The sequence below is a fragment of the Saccopteryx bilineata genome, chromosome 1 (genome assembly GCF_036850765.1).
Source record: "Saccopteryx bilineata isolate mSacBil1 chromosome 1, mSacBil1_pri_phased_curated, whole genome shotgun sequence".
Taxonomy (NCBI): Eukaryota; Metazoa; Chordata; class Mammalia; order Chiroptera; family Emballonuridae; genus Saccopteryx; species Saccopteryx bilineata.
The window spans coordinates 172,653,989-172,677,361 of NC_089490.1; the positions used below are offsets into that span (position 1 = coordinate 172,653,989).

At 42.0% G+C, this 23,373-nt stretch overlaps 2 protein-coding genes and 1 long non-coding RNA gene across 4 annotated transcripts in view; 2 read left to right on the forward strand and 1 right to left on the reverse strand.

The window, feature by feature from the left end:
* GASK1B (golgi associated kinase 1B) overlaps positions 1 to 2,783 on the reverse strand; it is a 57,347-nt gene extending 54,564 nt beyond the window's left edge. Inside the window, exons 1-2 of one of the 2 annotated variants that reach the window (XM_066279808.1) lie at positions 2,649 to 2,783; positions 259 to 1,286 (exon numbers count right to left, since the gene is read on the reverse strand). In XM_066279808.1, coding sequence (XP_066135905.1) covers positions 259 to 1,168 — 910 coding nt within the window. In that variant the 5' untranslated portion in view covers positions 1,169 to 1,286; positions 2,649 to 2,783. Of the gene's footprint in view, positions 1 to 258; positions 1,287 to 2,102; positions 2,260 to 2,648 lie in introns of those variants that run through there. The other variant, XM_066279818.1, reaches the window with a different exon arrangement.
* LOC136337900 (uncharacterized) lies at positions 705 to 3,423 on the forward strand. The gene is made up of 3 exons (XR_010731894.1): positions 705 to 839; positions 2,672 to 2,727; positions 2,984 to 3,423. It is a non-coding gene; the product is annotated as an uncharacterized lncRNA (long non-coding RNA).
* Positions 3,424 to 16,262: 12,839 nt separating this feature from the next.
* The window catches only part of TMEM144 (transmembrane protein 144), a 60,721-nt gene continuing 53,610 nt past the window's right edge, over positions 16,263 to 23,373 (forward strand). The window contains 1 exon segment of the mRNA XM_066252688.1: positions 16,263 to 16,340. Coding sequence (XP_066108785.1) covers positions 16,263 to 16,340 — 78 coding nt within the window.

Sequence of the window (23,373 nt, forward strand, 5' to 3'; positions counted from 1 at the left end):
AGGGAAGCGGGGAGCCAAGTTTATACAGTGTAGGCTTACTCGTGCAAGTGCAGTCCAGAATTTCCCTGGAACTCTCATATCCTCCCAAAGCTGGGAAAATAAAGAATGCCAGGCATATGGAAAGACACGCTGCTGCTGCTGCTGTCCAAATGTGAAACGTGGGTGGGGAAAATCATTTAGAAAAAGAGAGTGAGGGAAAGGAGAAAATCAACCCCAATTCCCAACAGCTGCAAATAACAAAGCATATGAAGCTGTTACCTTGGATGAACTCTGATTTCCTGCTCACAGAAGGCAGGGTCCTGTTGAGCCCCAGGATCCTGTCCAGGTGGAAGGCAAACACCTCACTCATGTCCAAAGGCTGCTTGACCAGCCCGCAGGGATTGGAGCCGCAGCCAGGCACAGAGCCAGGGGTGCTCCCCTCCAGCACCAGCAAGTGCGCTTGGCTCTTAGAGGACACTGGCTGGAAGCCCACCACTGCACCATCGGCCAACAAGCGCATTCTGCGGATGTCTTCTTTGCTCAGCCACGAGGGGGCGCTCTCGCTGTAGATCCTGATGTTGCTCTCCCTGGCCTTGGGCTGCTGGAAATCGGAGCCCCCAACTCTCACTTCCGGGGCTGGGATCCATCTCCAGGGCCTTTCCCCAACCCTGGCCAGGTTTCCTCTCTGGACGTACCCAGGCACTTCGGCATCAACCGCCCTTGCAGCCTCCTGCGGCTGAAGGGAGGGTCCGACCAAAGCCTCCTGTCCAGGGGCCAGCGATGCCACTGCATACTTCCTTCTGCGCTTCGGTTTCACAGTGCCACGGATATTGGCGGGCTTGCTTCGCTTAGAACGTAGGGTAATGTACACCACATTGGGCTGCAGGGTGGTTCCATCGTCCTGGGCCTCGGGAGGGGCGAGGGTACCATCCAAGGGTATCTCAGGGAAGGGTGCCTCAGCGGTGTCGCGGCTCTGGTGTGGCCCCTTTCCCGCTGCGGGCTTGTGCTGGAGCGATGCACGCCCCACCTGGCTGACCAGGAAGCCCAGGTAAATGGCGCAGGCAGTGCCCAGCAGGAGGTTCCTCCGGGTCCTTGGACGCCGGCTGCTCCAGAGTTTACACACCCGCGGGACGCACAGGGAGCAGATGAACCAGTTTATGAGCTGCCCTGGCTTGTCTGGACAGGTCATTTCTCTGCCGCATCCACATGGTGAATAGGGTTTAAAGTCTGCAATTGTCTCCTGGTGACATGATGCATGGTTTCCTGAATTCAGCTGTCGCCTATAAACTTAGGTGTCTAAGTGGTCTCTGGTGGGTAGAGGTGGAAGTGAAAGGTTGGTGTGCAGTTAGAAATTTGTGTGACACTCCCCGCAACAAACCCTTTAAACTCCTATCACCCTCCCCAAGGAGAAGTGTGGCTTGTGTCTGAGAATGAATGGAAACAGAGTTAATTGAGTCACAATCTCATACTAGTTCAGTTCTTTTACACAAGTAAAAGAAAAAAGGATTTCCTTTCATAAATATCATCACTAAATGTTTTTTTAATGAAGTTTTAAAAAAATAGAAACAAGATGGATGTATAGATTTGCTATTCCGTTTAAATTAGTGTGAACAAGCCACAAAAATCTAAGAATATTTTATAACTTGTAGTTAGAGTCATTTAATTTGATTCTGAAGGAACAGCATTAAAATTTGACAAATTCAGGCTTTTCCTTTTCAAAATTCAGAAATAATTAAAAATAAGTAATAGATGGTTTTTAAAAATCTATAACTATTCCATATTCATTCTTAAATTTTTTCACTAACTAATGAGTTAATTAAATAACTAACATTCAAATTCAGTCTCTTAATCTAACAGTACAATTTTTTTCGTAACATAGTCCATTATCTCACATTAATAGTTATTATATTATAAAGCCATAAATGCTCATATATCTTGAAAGTAGTTACATTAATTGTCACACACACACACACACACACACACACACATAAACACAATACACAAATCCAACTGCTTTTTATTCCTTTTCTTTCCACCAAAGTCAGCTGAAAGAAAATAAAAGGATTTCTAGCTCTATTTTTTCATATTATTAAAAAGAAGGAGCAGTAAGAAACCTTACTTACACAGCTGGCCCCATGCTTGACTCCAGGAACAATGTAATCCCTGACTCTAATGCAAAGAACTTTTAAAGGCTGAGGCAAGTAAGTAGAACATATTTCATGGTCAAGAGTGTTCCACATTTCAAATATTTCAGCTCGGCTTTAAAAGCTTCCTTGAAAACTACTGATTGCAAAGCAGGGGGAAAAAAGCCAGTTACTTGCAAACTGGCAGTTTTGTAACCCAATTTTAAGACAGATAAAATTTGTTTTTAAAAAACTGTTCAGAAAATAAACTTGAATTTTAAATTCTGAAAAGGCAAATGCCGAAGAGAAGCAGTTTTCATTGAAATAATTTTGTACTTATTTTTAACCCCTGGGAGCCCTCTAGTGTCCTGTTTGGAAACAGACTCAGAATGTCCATCTCGGGGAATTCAAGAGGACGAGAGTGTTTGCTTAGCCACAGAATAAATAAATACCGTATAAAATGAGGAATGCTATCGCCCCAATGCGCTGTCCGTCCCACTTAGCTTGGGGATTAAAGCACTTCGGTTCCCAGGGACTGTGACTCACCTGACCATCTTGGCCGTTTGCAGGGGAACGTTTGTCTCCCACCACTTCTGAGAAGAGAAGGCCTGGAGATTCCAAAAAGGTGAGAAAGGGTTAACACAAATGAGGAAAAAAATAGAACAGTGAGATAAGGGTACACACAGATAGGGAAAGACTTTTGGAGTGTGCAGTTGCATGGAGCAACAGTTCACAAAAAGAAGTCGTGGATTCACTCTGATTGGAGGTTTTTTTAAAAACCTGTGAGTAATTGGCTTAGGTAGTGTGCTTGTCCTGGCACAAAGGCAGGGAGGGGTTGATGACCTCCGGGCCTTCCTTAAACTTCTGCTTTTTGCTTCTAGAGCCAAGAGAATCAGAAGTCAGGCAGGGGACAGAGCTGTTTTCCCCAATGGAAAAGAAGTTTCTGTGGGTAAGAGATCAGAGACGGTATACAACCCTAGATGTGCATTTCACAAAGCAAAAGAGATGGAGGGGCTGGAATATATGGAGAAGAAAAGAATAAACTTCCAAGTCATAAAGTGCCAAACATTATAATAGAACTGTTACATTAACTCTCAAACTTAGACCTCGCTTCCTCTGTAAACGTTCCGCCACATGGAAGAAAGAAAAGGAGCAACTCCAATATTGACTGAGGCCTAGAAGTACCGGCTGATTTGGAATAAACTTCCTAAGAATTCAAGCATCAAAGCAATTTTCTTTGGGCTCCTGCACTCTTAAAGCACACTTTCATAAGCACAGAGTTATTTTCTAGATAATGTGTTAACTTCTTAAAAGGAAACCATGGCAGAGCAGTTTTATTATAACTACCCTAATGTTTTCACATATTGAGAAGAATGAATGACCGGATTCTTCAAAAATTAAAAGGAAGTCCTGGCAGAAGCCAGGTTATAAAACGCTTCTGCTGACTGTTTATAAAGCAGCTTTTTTCTTCTTCTTTTTTTTAGTGGAGAGATGCTTTAAAATATGTAAGAATTGTGTGACTTAGTAAATTTGGTTGACTGCCTCCTCACTTCCCCCCAAATTGTCTCTCTATTAGATGAAGACCAATGCATTGTTTCCCCTTGTAGCCAGGAAAGGTATTAGTGGGAACTGAAGTCTATAATGTTTAGGGAAGAGGCTCCAGAGGAAGAAAGATTTGCTTTAAAGTTTTCCTCCTTCACTGCCTAGTTTTGGTCCCTTATGGAAGGTAATCCGACCTCTCTAATCCTCAATTTTCACCTCTAAGAGAAATAACACCACTGACCCCATCAGTTTCTCTGACGGTTAAATGAGATAGTGGTGATGGAATGATCATCAGGCAGTAGGATTTTATCCTTCTAAAAGGCGCTGGACAATTTAGACCACTAAACTCTTCTGTTTCAGCTGTAAGTGCAGAACGGCTCAATACTCTGCCTCCCACGCCGCCTCCCTGACCACACACACAGAAGCCAGGACAGACACCTGGCCCATGTCATTTTTGGCTTTAGTGTAGAACAACCCAAGCCGCAGTGGTTTTCAGCCTGGGGAGAAGAGTAAAGATTGGATAAAGCCGTCTTGGTTCGTAGGCTTCTTGCAGGAAATCAGAGCAGAGCTACAAATGATCTCTCCTCTCCTCACCTAAGGCATAGTGTGTGTGAGAGAAATAAGGCACAGAGTACATTTAAAGGAAGGAGGGACGTCCTTCACGAGATTAAGTCTGGCACCTTAGAAATGCACTGTGGTTTTAAATAAACACCTTCGAAGTATAAGAGAAGAGGAGTAAAGAAAAACTTGAGGTTTTTTTCTTCGTTTCATTTATAGCTAGTAGTTTTGAGACTCAGTTGTGTCCCCCACTGGGATTCAGACATGTGTGACATATCTGATAGTTGTTAGGGTGCAGAAGCTACACATGCATGTTTTATAAATTGGTGTAGAACCTGGATTAGAAAAAACAGACTGTGTTAATAACACATAGCCTGCCTATCCACCCATACGCACTTCCCCAGCCCGACAGATTCAAGCTGCAGGAAAGAACTCGAGCCAAACACCGACACAGATATTTGTATTATTCTGTGAGATACTGAGGCACCAGCAGCACGGTTTGGATTCCAGAGAAGGATACTGATGCAGGGTCAGGGAGCATGCCGTCCTCCCCACCACTTCCAGGTGTTGTCATTTTGGAAGCACTGGTGAGCAGCACCCCTGGCGTGAACCTCCTGGTGTTCGTGGCAGTGGCGCCGGCAAGCAGCAGCCGCGGGCTCAGCAGAAAGTTACCTTTAAGTAGCTGCACAGACAGAAAACATCCACTCGTGTGTGGTAACAAGAAACGACTGGGTTGTGGTATGTGAATGACAAGCCCTGGCATCCCAATGACACAACGGAGTGCTTTTGAGAGGTGCAGGAGGTCTTGTTTTATGAAATCGAGAACAAGAGCCAGCGCAATTTGAGTCACTCCCACTAAAAGGTGCTTGGTATCCATAGGCTGTTGAGACTGGAGAAAAATGTAGCTTACACCGCCACTCAACATTTATTAAAGACCCACTAAATGCCAGTCACGAAAGCTGCGTTCTCTGAGCATATGCAGTGTCTGAGACACTGCTTGGCTCAGTAATGTTTCAATAAATATTGGCTGAATAAATAAACAAATAAAAATATTGAGACGATAAAGCACAATCCCTAGACCAATGGTCCTCAAAGCGGGGCCCCAGCCCAGCAGTATGGGCTTCACCTGGGAATTTTAGGAATGCAGATCCTTGAGCCCCACCCAGACCTACTGGATTAGAAACTCTTGGGCCAGCGGCTCCGTAATCTGTATTGTTACATGCCCTCCAGGCAATCTGATGCACGCTAAAGTTTGAGAACCATTGCCCTAGGTAAGGAGTTCCAGAAAGAATGGGCAGGCCAGGTAGAAAATAGGAACATGTCAGAAGGGGAAGGATAGAATACAGTAAAAAGTTGGAGCTCAAAACATTTTCAATTTCTGTAAGACTTCTCTGTACCTTTCCCTTCCCTTCTTTATGAGAGTTCCATATCCTTCTCAACATATTACCCAGTGGTTGGAAAGCACAGAATACGTAAATATCACATACCCTGCAAAACCAACTACTCCTACCTATCAGCCCTAGCGAGTCTAGTCCCTTTCTCAAAGCAAGGTAACAGGAGGAATTTGATTTTCCCAGTAGATCCTGAGCTCTACATTGATCAGACATCCCTGATTCGACTTCCCCGTGCAGTGGGACACTCCTGCTTAATAGCAGGGCTGGCAGCCTCTTGAAACTACTCTTGAGGCGGCTATGAAGATGCTACTTATTGATACCAAGACCAATTGCCGCCACAGGAAAGACACAACTGACACACAAGTTAGTTTCAAGAATCATACAGGCAGTTTATTACTCACAAATCCTATGGTGTGCCTGGGTACAGCTTAATGGGGCCCCATCGGTGTGCTCCTCGGCTGTTCTAGGTCAGGGTGGTGTGGAGACAGTCCATGTTCAATGTTGGAGTCTGGACAACTGACTGCAGCTGGGGCCCCCTTGGTTTAAGTACCCTTCCTGGCATACGCCTTCTAACAAGTGTTAATCTACAGGATTATCACGTCAGGCCACTTTGGGGGAGTTCCTCACAGGGAGCTCTTTTTATCTATATGTAATTTCACACACACACTAGCTGGGCCCTGCGCAGAGGGCATAGTCTGCCTTTCATATCCCTACACTCTAGATTAGCTTCTACCCAGAGGGCGTAGCCTTATTCACTTGCCTTAATGGCTTTTAATATTATATCCTAACTTATTTCTATATATCGTCTATATTTTTCTATATTTCTATATATTTAATTACTATAACATTATATTACTGTAACATTGAGAGACTAACATTCACAACCCATGGAATAAAAACCAGAAACACTCATAGCTGGGTGTGGAGGGACCGTCTAAGGAAAATGGCAGGAACAAATCAAATCCTCTACAGGTCATTCCCAGTTCTGTACCCATAAAGATACCTTTTATAGCAAAGTCACACTGTTTCCTAAATGCAATCATATGGTTCCCATGACTACATAATGTGTATCATCCACAAAAATTATAAGCCACAATGCTTTGAGCAGATACAAAGGACTAAAACACATAGGAAATAAAATGTTTTGATAATATAATGAACATGTCTTTTAAATATAACACCCCTCAATTATTTTTCCCCCAGAAAATAACCAATGCTTTGGTTAAGAATACACATTGCTTGGCAGTTCTTTGGAGAATGAAGACAACCTTGAAATATTCCATCACTAGCTCAAAGGCCATACTCCTTGTTTTATCTTTGCAGGAATTGCTCACAATATAGAAATAGCCAGGCGATACAGTTTGTGGTAACAGAGCTGCATTTAATTCAGTTGAGTTGAAGAATTTGTAAATAAAATATTCTTACCTCTGCTAGGTGCTTTTGGCAAGTGCTAGAGACTGAACACTTGTGTTCCTTCAAAATTCACATGTTGAAACTCTTCATGGCCAATATATTTGGAGATGAGGCCTTTGGGGTAGAGTTGAAGCCCTCATGATGGAATCAGTGGCCGTGTAAAAAGAAACAAAAGAGAGCTTGCTTCCTCTCTCTCTCTCTGCTCTCTGCCCTTTGAGGACACCGCAAGGAGACACATCTGTAAACCAGGAAGAGGGCTCTCACCCAGACGCCCCCCCACCCATGCATTCTGAGCTCAGATTTTTCAGCCTCAGACTGTGAGAAATAAATTTGTGTTGCTTAAGCCACTCGGTGTATGGTAATTTATTATATCAACTTGAACTAAGACATCAAGATATTTAATTTTGCTGAGTTTTCTCATCTGAAAAGCCAAGATTTATATATCTAGTTCCCAGGGTTGTTCTAAGAACTAAATTATATGTTATATAGGAAGCACTTAGCACAGTGCCGACTTGATACACAGTAAAAAGTAATGGCTCATTCACTTGCTCTGTTTTCCTTCCCAGGAGGATGCTAATGACTAAGCACTCTAAAGAGACGATAAGAAAACACTGATGGATAAACCATGAGGAACACATAATTTCAAGTTCAAGAAATAGTTGTCAGTTGTACTTAGTTACTAAACGTAGCAAATTATTCAGCATTTGCTCCCAATCTCCTTCTATACCTAACAAGGGACTTAAAAGATAATTGAGAGTATATTCTGCATGCTACTTAGAATTCAATTCTTTGATCATTTTGCCTTGGATATTTAGAATTAGTCTACAGTAACCACTGTGAGGCCATATACATAGTAAGATGGGGGCTTGAATAATGTCATTTCACTCAATGTCATTTTGTTCTAAGGTAATGAGACACTGTAGGCATTTAACGCGTGTTATCAGTTACCCTGTGGTAAACTATTTTTCCTGTTACTTGTTTCACATAAAGTCCCAGAACTTATCTATTATATTGAGGACTCACTGTAATTACAACCAGGGGGCATTTGTCATACAAGGTATTAAGTGAAGATCACATATTGAAGAATTTTTCTTTGGTGATTTAATACCTTCAGACTCCTTAAACACACTCTCCCCAAGCCAAAATTAACTGAAGACAATAATAATATAATAGTTTAACATTAGTTTTACTATTCTTGAAAATAATACCTCACAGGGTTAGTGTGAAGATTAGATGAATTAATAAAAGCACTGGCCATACCCCCCCCCCCCAACAAAATGGTTATCTTTGTTATTACCAGGACACTGTGGTGGGGGAAAATAGATCTTAGATATAATCACTTCCTATGATCATGCCTATTTACATATCAATTGGGGGAGAGGTCACCCAATTATCAGATTAATTTAGCTAGCCAGTTCTCATGGCATTCATCTCCCTATTATGGAGAAGCTTGTAATGTGTTATCAGAGACTGAGGAACATATTGTTGTATCTTTAGATGTCCATATTATTCTTTAATTCTTTTTTTATTTAAAATACTTTGGAGCAACTACTGTCAAGGCACTATCGAGTTACTTTGGATGTAGCCATGAAAAGATATTCAATGGTCTAACAGTGAAAGAGCTTCTAGGATCCCACCTTCCAGGTTGGGCTCTCTTCTGAAACCTTCAGCTCTATTTGTCTCCATCTTCCTCTCCATCTACCACCTTTAGAACCTGCCCAAACTTAACACACGTGCCTAGTTTCAGATTGCAAGTCTTCCCATTCTGTCTTATCTCAATATAGTTGCATAGACCAGGCCTACACAGAGCCTCAAATACAAAAATTCTAACTGGGCCAAATTTGTCACCTGCCAAGTGATAGTACTAGATTGATTTGGTTAGTTTTATAGATTACACTGGGGAACAAAATTTTTGTTGCATCCACCAAAACACTTGTTCTTACCTAATTAGAGTGTGCTGATCTCAAATCTGATATTAATTTTCCTCTGAAAGCTATAATTTTTTTGCAATTCAAGATTTTAGGTTTTCATCTTTTTGTAAAATTTTCAACATTTAGTTTAACATAATGAAGTAGAATGTCTTCTTGGACATTATCTTTGTGAAAATATATAATAATTTATATAATGCAGTAAATACACTAAAAGATATGATTGCATCAGAATTTGTCTACAATTTCAAAATAGAACATATTAAAACACTTATTCTAATCATAAAATTTGCACAAAACTTATTTAAATTCTATTCAGGCAAAAATTTGCGTTTGTAGCTCTTGCATTTGTGTACTTGTTGAGGACAATCTCGTGAAGTAACCCCCCCCCCAAAATGCCACAAATATAAGTTTGAGTCCCAGATAAGATATTGTTCGTTATTGACGTTTGAATGAGAGGAGACGTAAAGGAGAAAGGAAGAAACTAATATAGAGGGAGAAAAGAAAGAGAGAGAGAGAGAAAAAAGAGGGAACCACTAAAAGAAGAAAAAAGAAAAAAGAGGAGAGAGAGACAGTTAAGGGTTTTGGAGTGCAACCCTCATAGAGAGAAAGGAAAAGGAAAGAAAAGATAATGGGAGATGTAACACTTATGGGTAGTGTAGTTCAAGGAGAGGAAAGAGTAAGACTGGCAGAGAGTTAAATGACCAAATTGGAAGAGGAATAAAAAATATCAAGAATGAAGATAAGAGAAACAAACGAACAAATATAATAAAATGGGATAGGCTATAAAGACTGCGTATTATTCTTGATTTTGAGAGGTTATCTTCTTGCTTTTTCTTTTCTCTCCCTCTTCCTGGTCAGTGACTCTGTACCTCAGGTTCTGCCCCTTTGGCACGCTCAGGTAGAGGTTTGCAGTTGATAAGTCTCTATGGCGATGTTGTGTATTGTGCTTCAGTCTTGTTGGCAGTCGAGGCTCATTAGCATTTATAGGCTCCGCCAGTGAGAGAGTCTGTGTTCCTGGAGCCTTTCTCCTAGTCTTTCCTTCCTCAATTAGTAGCCTGATAATCCAGCTATGGGGTTGCTGCTGCCTCTGCCTGGATAGTAAGAGGCTCAAAGAGCTGGCAACTCCCCACTCTATTCCCATTCAACACAGGGCTCTGGGTAAGGCTCAGTCAGTCAGAGCTGCTAGCATAATCAGGTGGGGCTTCCACCCACTCAAAGACCTCTGTCTCTGCCACTCCGTCCAGTAACACGGGCGGGCGCCCACTCCTGGGGCGCTTGGAGGAAACTCTCGCTCACTATCTGCACGCGCAGACCAGGATATCAGATCGGCAGTCTCACACTCTGAGTGAAACCCCCACCTGCACGGAAAAGTTCCAGCACTGGAATTGGCTCTGGCTCCGTCCCCGTGCGCGGCTTTTTCAAGGCGCTGGGCAGCCCGAGATTCTGCTTTTGGCCCACACAAAGGCCCCTGTCTCTGCTCCTCTGTGGGATAATACGGGCACACACTGCCGAGGCACTCGGAGGAATCTCTCGCTCACTATCTGTGCACGCAGACCAGGATATCAGACCAGCTGCCTCACCCTCTGAGTGAAACCCCCACGCGCACGGAAAAGTTCCAGCGTTGGAATTAGTTCTCGCTCCCTCCCTGTGCGCAGCTTTCCCAGGGCGCTGGGGCGGTCCGGAGATTCCCCTTTCAGCCCACACAAAGGCCTCTGACTCTGCCTCTCTGTGGGATAACAGGGGCGCCCACTCTCAGGGCTTTGGAAGGAATCTCTCGCCCACTATCTGCGCGCACCGACCAGGGGATCAGGGAAAATGGCTGCCCCACTTGTCTTTCTTTGTCTGGGTTTGGTGCGAGTGTTAGCTTGTATTGCCTGGGTTGCCACAGGAACAGTTTTTCCTCAGCTTGGATCTCCGTGCCACAGCCTGGTTCGGCCGTTTGTGCCACGGCCTGGATCTATTCACCCCCTTTGCCCGCCTTAGTTTCTATAAGTTCACTCTCAGTTCCCAGTGAAAGCCACCCTGTTTAGGTTAGTGAGGAAGGTGGAGCATTTCTTACTCCCTATTTCCTTCGGGGTTTGGTTATATATTTAGCCAATTTTTCGCTCGACCATACCTTCGGGTGTATTGCGAAACATTTGGAGGCTCCAAGGATAGGTTTTTCGGTTTCTGGTTGAAGATCTTGTTGAGTTTTGGGGGAGATTTATCAATATCGCTTCCTACCCCGCCGTTACTCTGACGTCATCTTCTTTTTCTTTAAGTAAGAAAAAAAACCTAAAAGATTAAAGCAAATTAGTTCAATTTCCACTAATGGATAAACTTTCCTCTAAAACATATAAATATTTAAAATAAATGAAAACAATTTTTAATAAGATGGGTTTGGAATTTCTGTAACTAAAGCTTTTAAATGTCTAAGAAGTGTGGTGAACCTAGGTTATCGCTAGACATTCTTATACTTTTCTAAGTTTTCTGCAGAAACCATAATGGAATATTACCATGTGTAACTTCTGCTTCAGCCATGTTGGACTAGAGACTCTCAAGGCCTTCTTTAAACCTAGACACAGGATAAACTAAGAAAAATGTATGATCCCCTGTTTATAAGTTTCTGAAAAGAAAGATTTCCAAACTTAAAACATCCACAAATTAATATCAGTTTATATGAGGTGAATATAAGAAATCACCAAGCATATAAAGAAAAACACAGAGAGAAATTTTAGAATTATCAGAATCCCAATATTAATATAATATATATATAAAATATTTAAAAGAAGGCAAAGTGAGCATGCAACAAGAAGAAATTAAAAATAATTGAGCACATGTTAAAAAGAAATAGAAAAGAACATTCAAAAATGATTTTAAAAATTGTTGAAATTAAAACTCAAAGGATAACATTTTTGGTCCTGGACCCAACAGTGTATCTTATTGAGCTACGTTTTACCAAAATTGCTTTAAAAGTTGGAAAAACATATAAACTATCCTTTGAAGGCACTGAAGAACCAACACAAGTACCATTGAGCAGCTAGAATCCTTGCACAAGAAGGCCCAGAGTTACAATACATAATCATCTCAGAATTTTCCAGAAGGCATTTTTCGAATTGTGGTGAAGGTGGGTAACATAAGCCCCAAAGGACAGCGGCAGTGTCGTAGCTCTGAGCACAAAGAGTTCAGGGATGCCAAAGGAAATGGGGGTTGAGGAGCAACAAATTGGAGAGAAAGGATCTTCAGAAAAAGTACTCAAAAATCTGCATTCAGATGTCTCTCCATCACTAATCAACTTCTGAGCTTTGACTATGCCAGGCAAGCCCCAAAAGAAATGCAGGGACCACCAGCAGACAGGAAGCATGAGTTGAACTGGATTTCAGCATCAACAGCACTGGAGTGTTAAAGACTATTACTCAAGTCAGAGGAAACTTGCTAAGTGTAGGCCTGAGACCTGGGGAAGAGCGTTGTCTAGGGTTAATGGTCACCCCTATGAGTAAAGCAAAAACCAAAATCGATAAGGGAAGTCTAAGCTTAAAACCAAGTTATGACTAGTTTTTATGATCAAGGTCATTCACTGAAAATGTTTTTAAAATCCTTTCTATTGATTGATTGATTTGATTTGATTTCTTTATTTTAAAGAAAGATAGTGTGGGAGGAAAAGACAGGGCCAGACAGGAAGGGAGAGAGATGAGAAGCATCAACTTATAGTTGTGCCACTTTAGTTGCTTATTGATTGCTTTCTCATATATGCCTTGACTGGGGGCTCCAGCTAAGTCAGTGACCCCTTTCTCAAACCAGTGACCTTGGGCTTTCAGCCAGTGACCTTTGGGCTCAAGCCAGTGACCATAGGGACATTTTTTGATCCCACACCCAAGCCAGTGAGCCCACGCTCACACCGGTGGCCTTGGGGTTTCAAACCTGGGTCCTCTGTATTTCAGGTTGATACTCTATCCCCGGGGTCGGGAACCTTTTTGGCTGAGAGAGCCATGAACGCCACATATTTTAAAATGTAATTCTGTGAGAGCCATACAATATGTTTAACACAAAATACAAGTAAATGTGTGCATTTTATGTAAGACCAACACTTTTAAAGTACAATAAGTCTCTGAATTCTTTTTAATAACGTTGTTATGCTGTTGCTAACCAATGATGAATAAAGTACTTCTTATCATTAATGTGACTTCTGGTGCTGCATGGTTTGGAGGATGGCTTTGTAGTCTGGCTGATACATGGTGAGGTTAAGCTTCATGCAGGTGTTGAGACTTTTATTCATTAAACGTGATCATAGGTTGGTCTTAACGTTCTTTAGATGTGAGAAAGACTGCTCACATGCATATGTAGAGCCAAACATTGTCAGTACAGCAATACTCACATGCTGTAGTGTGTGGTATGTGATGGGAAGCATGTTCCAAGTTTTGACAATCAGCTGGTCCATGGGTTGAAGTTTTTTCATTTCTCCCCATTTGTGTTTGCTCGCCAACTCTGCTTGCTGTCGTGCAAGTATTTCCAAATCTTCATTCAGTGACTGGAACTTATTCACCCACATGACTGAGGCCTTCAGGTCAGCAGCTTGTAACTCAAAATCTCTGATGGAGACACTGGGGATGTAACTCAAGTCAGCGCTGTCCACTGCACACTCGTGTGCATGGATGATTAACTTAAAAAGATGACTGCATTCATGAAATTCTTCAAAGCATGCTTTGAATGACTGCAGGAGATTAGATGTGAAGCCCACTAGCTGCTGGAGATCAAGATGTTGAGCAGGGTCATTTGCTGTGCATGCATCTTTAAACTCTTCCAGTTTTTCAAAGTGTAGTAAACGACCTGTTTCAATGTCAGAGATGAAGAGTTCCAGCTTGTTTTCAAATGCAAACACTGCTTGTTGAAGGGATAAGACTGTATTTTCAATGCCTTGCATTTTCACATTGAGCTGGTTCAGATGTTCAGTCATGTCCACGAGATAGTAGAACTTCAGGAGCCACTCAGTGTTAGCTAACTCAGGATGCTTCATGTTTTTCATTTCAAGAAAAGTCCAGATTTCACTCAGACAAGCCGCAAAAACGGCTGAGCACCTTCTCTCTTGACAACCAACGCACATTGCTGTGCAGAAACAGATCAGGATAATTATTCCCAACTTCATCCAGCAGTGTTTTAAACTGGCGATCCTTTAAAGCTCAGGCAACAATAAAGTTGACCACCCAAATGACCAGCGACATCACCTCACCAAGCTGCTTGCCACACATCTGAGCACAAAGCGCCTCCTGATGTAGGATGCAGTGAAAACTTAGGATCGGTTTCTTTTCATGTTCATGAAGAAGCGCTACGAATCCTCTGTTTTTCCCCACCATGCACGGAGCACCATCAGTACACATTGAAATAAGTTTATCCATTGGTAGATTTTTTTCTTTAGTGAACTCAGTGAAAGACTTGAATAAATCTTCCCCTCTTGTTGTCTCTTTCATAGGCAAAACAAGAAGACTTTCCTCACGTAGTGTGTCACCAACAACATACCTTGCAATCATGCTGAACTGGGATAAATGGCTTACATCTGTTGACTCATCCAAAGTGAGAGAAAAGAATGGTGCTGCATTTATGTCCTTCACTTGTGTTGCCTCAACTTAATTTGCCAACACGATGGTACAATCATGAACAGTTCTTGCCGACAGAGGCATGTCTTTTATTTGTTTGATTATCTTGTCTTTATCTGAAAAGTTGTCAAAAAGTTCATTGGCAACATCAAGCATGAATGTTTTGGCCTACTTCTCATCTGTGAATGGCTTTCCGTTTCTCACAATTGCTAAAGCACCAGCAAAGCTAGCCGAATTCCAGTCACCTTGTTGGGTCCAAACACAGAGTTGCTGCTGACTAGCTTGCACTCCGCGCAGTAGCTCAACATGCTTTCTCCCTGCTGTCCCCCGCTGGATATTTCAATGCAAATGTAGTATGGCATGTGTCGAAGTGCCACTTTATATTTGATTGTTTCATCGATGCAATTTTATCATTGCATATATTAGACACACTGTAGAACCTGCTCTCTCCACAAAGGCGAATTCCTCTATCCATTCCTGCTGAAAAGTACAATACTCCTCATCTTTTTTTATTTTAGCCATCTTCTTCATCAAAAGGGTTTCTGTAATTAGCTAGCTGACTGCTTGATTAAAAGGAGGGAAATTTACTTCCTGACCTCACAACAACTCGTGTACATTACGCGTTATCCAGTAAAAATTTGGTGTTGTCCCGGAGGACAGCTGTGATTGGCTCCAGCCTCCCACAACCATGAATATGAGCAGTAGGAAATGAATGAATTGTAATACATGAGAATGTTTTATATATATATATATATATATTTGTATTTTTCTGAAGTTGGAAACGGGGAGGCAGTCAGATAGACTCCCACATGCACCCGACCGGGATCCACCCAGCATGCCCACCAGGGGGCGATGGTCTGCCCATCTGGGGCGTCACTCTGTTGCAACCAGTGCCATTTTAGCGCCTGAGGCAGAGGCCATAGACTAGAGCCATCCTCAGTGCCCAGGGCCAACTTTGCTCCAGTGGAGCCTTGGCTGCAGGAGGGGATGTTTTATATTTTTAATGTTATTATTTTTTTTATTAAAGATTTGTCTGCAAGCCAGATGCAGCCATCAAAAGAGCCACGTCTGGTTCTCGAGCCATAGGTTCCCGACCCCTGCTCTATCCACTGAGCCACTGCCTGGTCAGGCTGATTGATTGATTTTAAATAGAAAGAAAGAGAGAGGAAAAAAAAGAGAAACAGTGATATGTTGTTTTGTTTATTTATGCATTCATTGGTTGATTCTTGTATAAACCCTGACCAGGGACTGAATCAACAACTTGACATATTGAGATGACACTCTAACCAACTGCACTACCTGGCCGGTACAGACATTCTTAATCACTAAAAGTCTTAACACTTTTTATTTTTTTATTTTTTGTCTTAACACTTTTTAGAAGAATATCAATATAGAACCTTTACAGTTTACCATATATAATCTGAAAACCAACTGAAAATTATAAAATATGCTAAAAATAACTGAAATAAATGACTAATATAAAGAGAAAAGGCAAGAAATGAAGAGATCCAGGAACCACAGGGCCATCAAGGAGACAGGAGTGCTGCTGACCCTAGCCACCTGGAAAAGCCCCTACCAATGCCACCCGGCCACTTCCTGGCTTTGCACATGCACGCCAGCTGCACACCCAACTTGTGGGTGCTGTGCAATGGAACTACTGGCTCTCCTGGTTGCCACACCCCACTGGCCACTGCACAGTCCTTTTCCTGTCCACCTGCACAAAGCACTGCCCTCTACTCACTAAAATGACCCATGAGGTCATCTTCTACAAAGGCATCTGAAAACATTGTGTCAGAAGAAATTTGGCTGGCATTCTCCCAGTTCTATAAGGTAAGACTTAAGAACATTGCCCCTCTCTCTGACTTGCATAAATTTTGTTTAGATCACACATTAGAAGGCAGGGGAAAGATGGCTAGTCATCACATTATTAACTGCTGATGAGGCTCTCCTGCTTTAACCAGGACATAACCTGTACTTATGAGACTCAGACATTTTAGAAAACCAGTTAGTCACTGTAAAAAAAAAAAAAGGATTAAAGAAATCATGAAGGCAAGAAATTCACCAAGTGTAGTATAGCCTTTATAGCATCCAGTATATAGAAAGTATAAGGTAAAAAGAGAATTTCAGTATCCAGCTGAAAAGAGAATTTGTAACCTGAAACATGGTTCAGAAGAAAACATCCAAACTGAAGCACAATGAAGAGAATGGGAAATACAGAGAGGAGCATAAAAAACTTGTCAGACATGATGAAAGGTTTAGAACAAGTATAATTTGAGGTACAGAAAGAAAGGAAAACGTGACAAAAGCAATGTTTGAAGAACAAAAAAAATGGCGAAGAATTTTTCAAGAATTCAAGAAATGTTACAAACCCAAGAAGGATTGATACAAGCATTTTACCTAAAGGAAACAATGGAAAGCTTGGATAATTGACGTACAGCTGTATTGTAGTCTTAGAACTGAAAGAGGTCTAAGAGATAAACCGCTTTTATACAGGGAGCAGCTTCAGAACTGCACAAGTAAATGACTTAAGGCAGTCAGACAAGGCAGAGCCAGAATCAAAATTCCTTTCTTTTTTTATTTAATGTATTGATTTCAGTGAGAGAGGAAGGGGGAGGGGGAGAGAGAGAGAGAGAGAGAGAGAAAGAAAGAGAGAGACAGGAACATAGAGCTGCTCCTGTGTGTGCCCTGATTGGGGAGAGACCCGGCAACCTCTGCACTTGCAGACAATGCTCCAACCAATACTTTTTTTTTTTTTTTTTTTTTACAGAGACAGAGAGAGACAGATAGGGACAGATAGGCAGGAACAAAGAGAGATAGGAAGCATCAATCATCAGTTTTTCATTGCAACACCTTAATTGTTCATTGATTGCTTTCTCATATGTGCCTTGATCGGGGGACTACAGCAGACTGCGTAACCCCTTGCTCAAGCCAGCGACCTTAGGTCCAAGCTGGTGAGCTTTGCTCAAACCTGATGAGCCGGCACTCAAGCTGGCAACCTCGGGGTCTTGAACCTGGGTCCTCTGCATCCCAGTTCAACGCTCTAACCGCTGCGCCACCGCTCGGTCAGGCTTTTTTTTTTAAGACCGCAAAAATGCTGGTCTTTCACCTTAACCTTTATCCTTAGCAATTATTATTTTGTGATTCTTACACTTTCTTTTTTTTTTAGTGTCTTTTTTCCAATTGTAATAAAGTACAATAAAATTGTATATATTCAAAGAGTACAGCCTGACCTGTGGTGGTGCAGTGGATCAAGCTTTGACCTGGAACACTCAGGTCGCAGGTTCAAAACCCTGGGCTTGCCCGATCAAGGCACAGATGGGAGTTGATGCTTCCTGCTCCTCCCCCCTTCTCTTTGTCTATCTCTATCTCTATCTCTCTCTGTCTCTCTTCTCTAAAATGAATAAATAAATAAAAATAATTCAAAGAGTATAATGTAATGATTTTATATACATATACATTGTAAAATGATTAACACACACACACACACACACACACACACACACACTTTCTACAGCCTCTAGTCTAGCTCAGGCATATCTCACTTGCTTTCTTCACCCTTAAGTACAAGGACGTGAGACACTAATAATCACGGAGCCTAATTCTTAGTGTTCAAGGCAGAGATGAGAGCAGGAGGAAGTTCAGATCCTTATCATTGGAGTCAAAGATAAGGTCCGAGTACCCCATGGGACTCACTGGAGGTTGTTAACTAAAGAGCAGGAAAATACAGAAATCATAGATATAGCCCACCCACACTCTACCCTCAGGCCAGAAACTCCACCAGCTTTAGAGCATCAACCAGTTGCTAATGTACTGGGGCTGCTACTGTCATCGCCAGCCCAAAGGGCTGGTGTAAGTGAAGGGCACTTGAGCTGAAGCTTTTTTAGGGCCACGATACACCCATCTCTGCACAGAGCCTGGGTTAAGAGTGGCCAATTTTGCTAGTAGCCCACAGTCCCAAAGAGTTGAACAATCAGGAGCCATGCTGCCAGCAAAGCTGAATTGTCTACCTCATGATATAGAAAACTTCTCTGGATTTTCTGCACTCCTTTCTCCAAGATACAAGTAGTTAGTAGTTACTTCCTCTCTCTCCCTCTGATTTATTCTTTCTCTGCACACTCATAATTCCCTCAACTCGTCTCCAATATTTCACTTATTCTGTGGTACAGTCTTTCACAATTAGTTGAATGGTTTTTCTGTTTATTTGTTTGTATGTTTGATTGTTTTCAGGCAACAAAAATCCTGAAAACCCAATTCAAGCTTTCAAAAGAATAAATTCTATTGGCTAGTGGCACTGAAACATCCAGAGGCAGTAGGCTTCAGTGCAGGTCAGTCACATCAAGTCAGGTTTCTCTGTTGTTTTCCTGACTTTGCCCTTGTCCAGGGCTCACTTCATCCTCAGGCTGACTTTCCAAATGACCACAGGGGGCTTCCTGAAACAACGGACTCTACATGGTCCCTCTTTTGTGTCTGGGTGAACAAAATTGGAAGCATCTGACAACCACTAAACAAGCTTTCTGAGCTTTGTGCAGAAGTCAAATCACTATAGATAAAAGAACGTCACATAGGTTTACACCTCGGTTACATGATCACTGCTGAAACAATAACTGTAGTAAATGATTTTGAATTGTCTCTGGAACTGGATGTGATACCAATCCCATACAATCCTTAACCTCCTGGCTGCTACATGAGAAAAAACAGTTAGAATGGTGCCAGGTAGACAAATAAGACATCTGTTATAATTATGATAGATTTTTTTTTCCTATTACTCCCATAAACCCTGGAAAGCCTAGAAGACAGTCTGACTTATCTCTGTATGTTGGGTCCTACCTCATAGCTGACATATAATCATTATTCAACAGTCACCTGAATAAACGAACAAACATAATAATTGATTTTCCTCAAAAATATATTTGTCGCCAACCATTCCAATAATTCTTAAAGCATATTATAGTTGCAATAATATTTGCACAATATTGTTCAATCCCACCCTGCATGGTTATAATTTTTACCTATTGAGTCTTAGTTCTTTCACTTGATTTCAACACATTAACGATTATTTTTAGAGATGCGATTAACAAAGACTTCAATTGCTATCCTGTTTTCCCTTAAGCAGTGAAGCAGTTGCCATGGAAACAGAATTTAATACCTCTCTCTAGAGCCTCACATCAATGCAATTTGATGAGAGGGACTAACATACTACCTCCTACCTCTATTTTATAAGTCTGAAGTTCTATTACTTCAAAAGATGCAAGTCATTACCGGGGAAAGGCATCCTCGATGAAATAACAGGTTTGACAGCTTGTCCCCGAAGATGTTTCAGACCTCTCACCTGGAAATAATTCCCTAATCAGACTTGGAAAAAGTTCTGAATGCTTGAATTGACAAGAAACTCCAAGTCACAAGGACGATTTTACTTAAAGGTGGGAGAAAGAATCATTTTAATTGCTACCATTCATTCAGCACAGTCATGAGCTTGTAGCCTTTTTCAGAGAACCATGCATGGTGATTAAGAGGGAAGAAACATCCTTACTCCACCTACACAAAGAATGAGCTTTGAAATATAATCGAGGTACACTGATGGCGGGGTGGGGGGAATAGGTTCCCAAGTATCTCTAGGTGAGGCAGCTCCCATTAGCCAAGGGCAATTTTCTGGACAAAGTTGTGTTTCTAAGCCCTCGCTGCCTTCCTCTCGGCAGCTGGGAGAAGGCTATACTGGCTATGTGGCAAACTGTGGAGGGAACCAACAGCATCAACTACATATGAGTAGAAATAATTCATCCCCAGGTCCCCAACTGTCAGCTGGAACAAATTTGTATTGTGTAAAATGAAACTTTGACCTTGTGAGTACTCCGGAATTTTTATTTGGTAGCTCAGTGTGCTGATGGAATTTTCTATCTTGTTGTGAGCTGTCTGCACAGTCTATCTCTGTGGGTATATCTCTGAGAGTAATCTGAGTTAGCCCAAAGAAATGTTCTTGAAAAAGCCAGGATGGGATAGATGCAGGTGACAAAGGGGCAGTGGAGGACAGATTACAATACTAGAGCCAACTGTATCAACAGGTACCTAACGCACAGGACCGAAGCAGAGCCGGTAGTGAGGAGACAAGTCAGAGCCAAGTAATCATAAAGGTATTGGATCTTAGAAATAAGCAGGCAACGATGAGTTTGTGGATGAGAAACAAAGCCAAAAGGTACATGTACTGACTGGAACAGGGTCAACAGACTGAGATCAGTACCAGAAAAAAAGGAGAGGCGGAAGTTGAGGCTGGAGTACAAGACAACACCCTGAATTTGTTGTAGAATTATTTTCTTAGTGCAATGGTTTTCAAGTGAACAAACAAAAGGTTTGCTTTTTGATTATCTGCTTGTTTGGTTTACAATCCTGGCTCTATCAAGATGATATTTTAAAGATGACACTCTCTCTCTATATATATATATATATATATGTTCTTGGTCTATGCCTTCTCCATCTCTGAAGAAAAAGAAAGGCTATCCACGAACTAGATCAAAACTGATTCTCCCAAGTGTCCTAGTCACCCCAGTTTTGTTCTTTGCAGTATGAACCCTTGCCCGCCTTCCAGCCCCATTCCAGCTGTTCCCAAGAAACATCAAGTTCTCATTAGTATTGTTCTAGGAGAGAAGCAGGTCAATATTGTTAATGGAGTTTGTTCTACATACCACAGGTTTGGAAATACTTTTTATCAAGACATGCACAGGCCTGCTAACACTGAAGACCTCTGCAACAAAGCCAGACCACACCTGCCCATTTCTACTTAGGACTCAGGCATCTTCAAGGTTGCCAGGTTCTCTGCAGGTACTAGTTGGGGCTCTTTCCTTGCCTTCTTCACACTAGGCCCATTTCCAGGTGGCTGGGAACAGATCTTGTTTTTACTTGACTTGCTCTGGACAAAATTTCTGACCTGCTGCTACTCTGCCTGATTCTGAATCTTTTTCTCTGTATTGCTTAAAGCCTACCCTCCATGCTTGCACCCATTGAATTCACTGTGGCCATTCTTGGTTTCTTGCCCATTCTTGTTTTCACAATCCTACAGTACTCTCCACCCTAACTCCATTATAGAATGGCTACAAATGCTAGGCTGGATGGAAGTAATATCACAGGAGAAAATGTCAGAGGAGAGCTCACAGCAGGACCAAGGCCTTGCAGGTAATTGTAAAGACTTTAGGTTCTAATCCTAGTAAAATGGAGTGTCACTGGAGGGTTTCCAACTGAAAAGTAAACGTGGCCTAAAAATGATAAAAAAAAGGATCACCCTGGTTGTTATTTTAGAAATAGACTACAGCCTGACCTGGGGGTGATGCAGTGGATAGAGCATCAACCTGGGATGGTAAGGACCCAAGTTTGAAACCCCAAGGTCACTGGCTTGAGTGCAGGTTCACCAGCTTGAGCACGGGTTCACTAGCTTGAGTGTGGGATCAAAGACAGGACCCCATGATCACCGGCTTGAGCCCAAAGTTCATTGGCTTGAAGCCCAAAGTCACTGTCTTGAGCAAGAGGTAACTGGCTTGGCTGGAGCCCTTGTCAAGGTACATATGAGAAAGCAATTAATAAACAACTAAGGTGCCTCAATGACAAGTTGATGCCTCTTATCTCTCTCCCTTCTTGTCTGTCTGTGTCTCTCTTGCACGCTCAAAAAGAAAAAACAGACTACAGAGTGGGTAAGGGGTGAAAGCAGGAAAACCCTCCATGGGACATCAGAACTCAGACTGAGAGGACGGGGCTTCATCCTAGATGGCTGCAGTAGACATGGTAAGATGAGGTCAGATTCAGATATGTATTTTTTAAATTGAGGGAAAAGGATTTCCTGACAGATTGGACATGGGCTATGACAGAAAATAATGAAGTCAAGGCTGACTCTAAGAGTTTGGGGCTAAGCAATTATTTAAACATATACTATTTCAGGAAACCATTATTGTGCCTGGCATTAATCCTTATCACAACGCTACAATACAGATGTCATTAGAATGCCTGTTTTATAGATGAGTCACTTGCACAGATTGCTTGGATGACTTATGCAAGGTCCCAGTGAGTGCTGTCATTAGCTGAGACGGATCGGTATAGGAGTGAAACTGATTTGGAGCAGGGTTGGGAGCTTACAAGAAACCACTAACCACCCACCTGTCCAGGCTCCGTCCACCTTTCCTTCAGCTGGTATTAGTCTATTTTATAGACTTTGTGGGGGAGGAAGAAACTTTCCTTTACCCTTAAGGTTCTTTTTGCTGGTCTAATAATTAAATCTAGATGAGACAGATTAACAAGACACCATAATGAAATTTAATTACATACATATGTATGGGAACCCAACATACACGGGAAAGTCAGAGACCCCGTTGTGAGCGGTTCTGGGACAGAGAGATAGAATGAGGTATATATAGCATCTGAGCTAAGGATGAGGTAAGACGTCTGGGGCCTCAGAGGGGAGGAGGGTCACTCACAGGACAGTAAGAAAAATGTCCAGTAATAAGGATTTTACCCTGCTCTATAAATAGGCCATAAAGAGTTGTTCCTAGTAATAACTCTTATTATGAGCAAGATCCAATTTAAATTCTTTAAGGAAGAGGTAAAAGTTCTCATGAGTCTGCAGGGTCTCAGTTGCCTTTTGCTCAAAATAATCTACATACCACACAAACACATCTTGCGGTGACTCGTTCTGAACCCCTACAACTTCTTACCAACAGTGGTTGTATCAAGTACTGTAGGCTGGCACAAGGACTCCCACAGCTGGGATTCTCCTGTGGTGTGCTGTTAAATGTTTACCAGTCCCTTAGGGGGAACAGAAGTAGTACTTGCTGACCATTTGGCAATTTCTGTGGTGGGGATATTCCCGCCATAGCCAGTTTCAAAC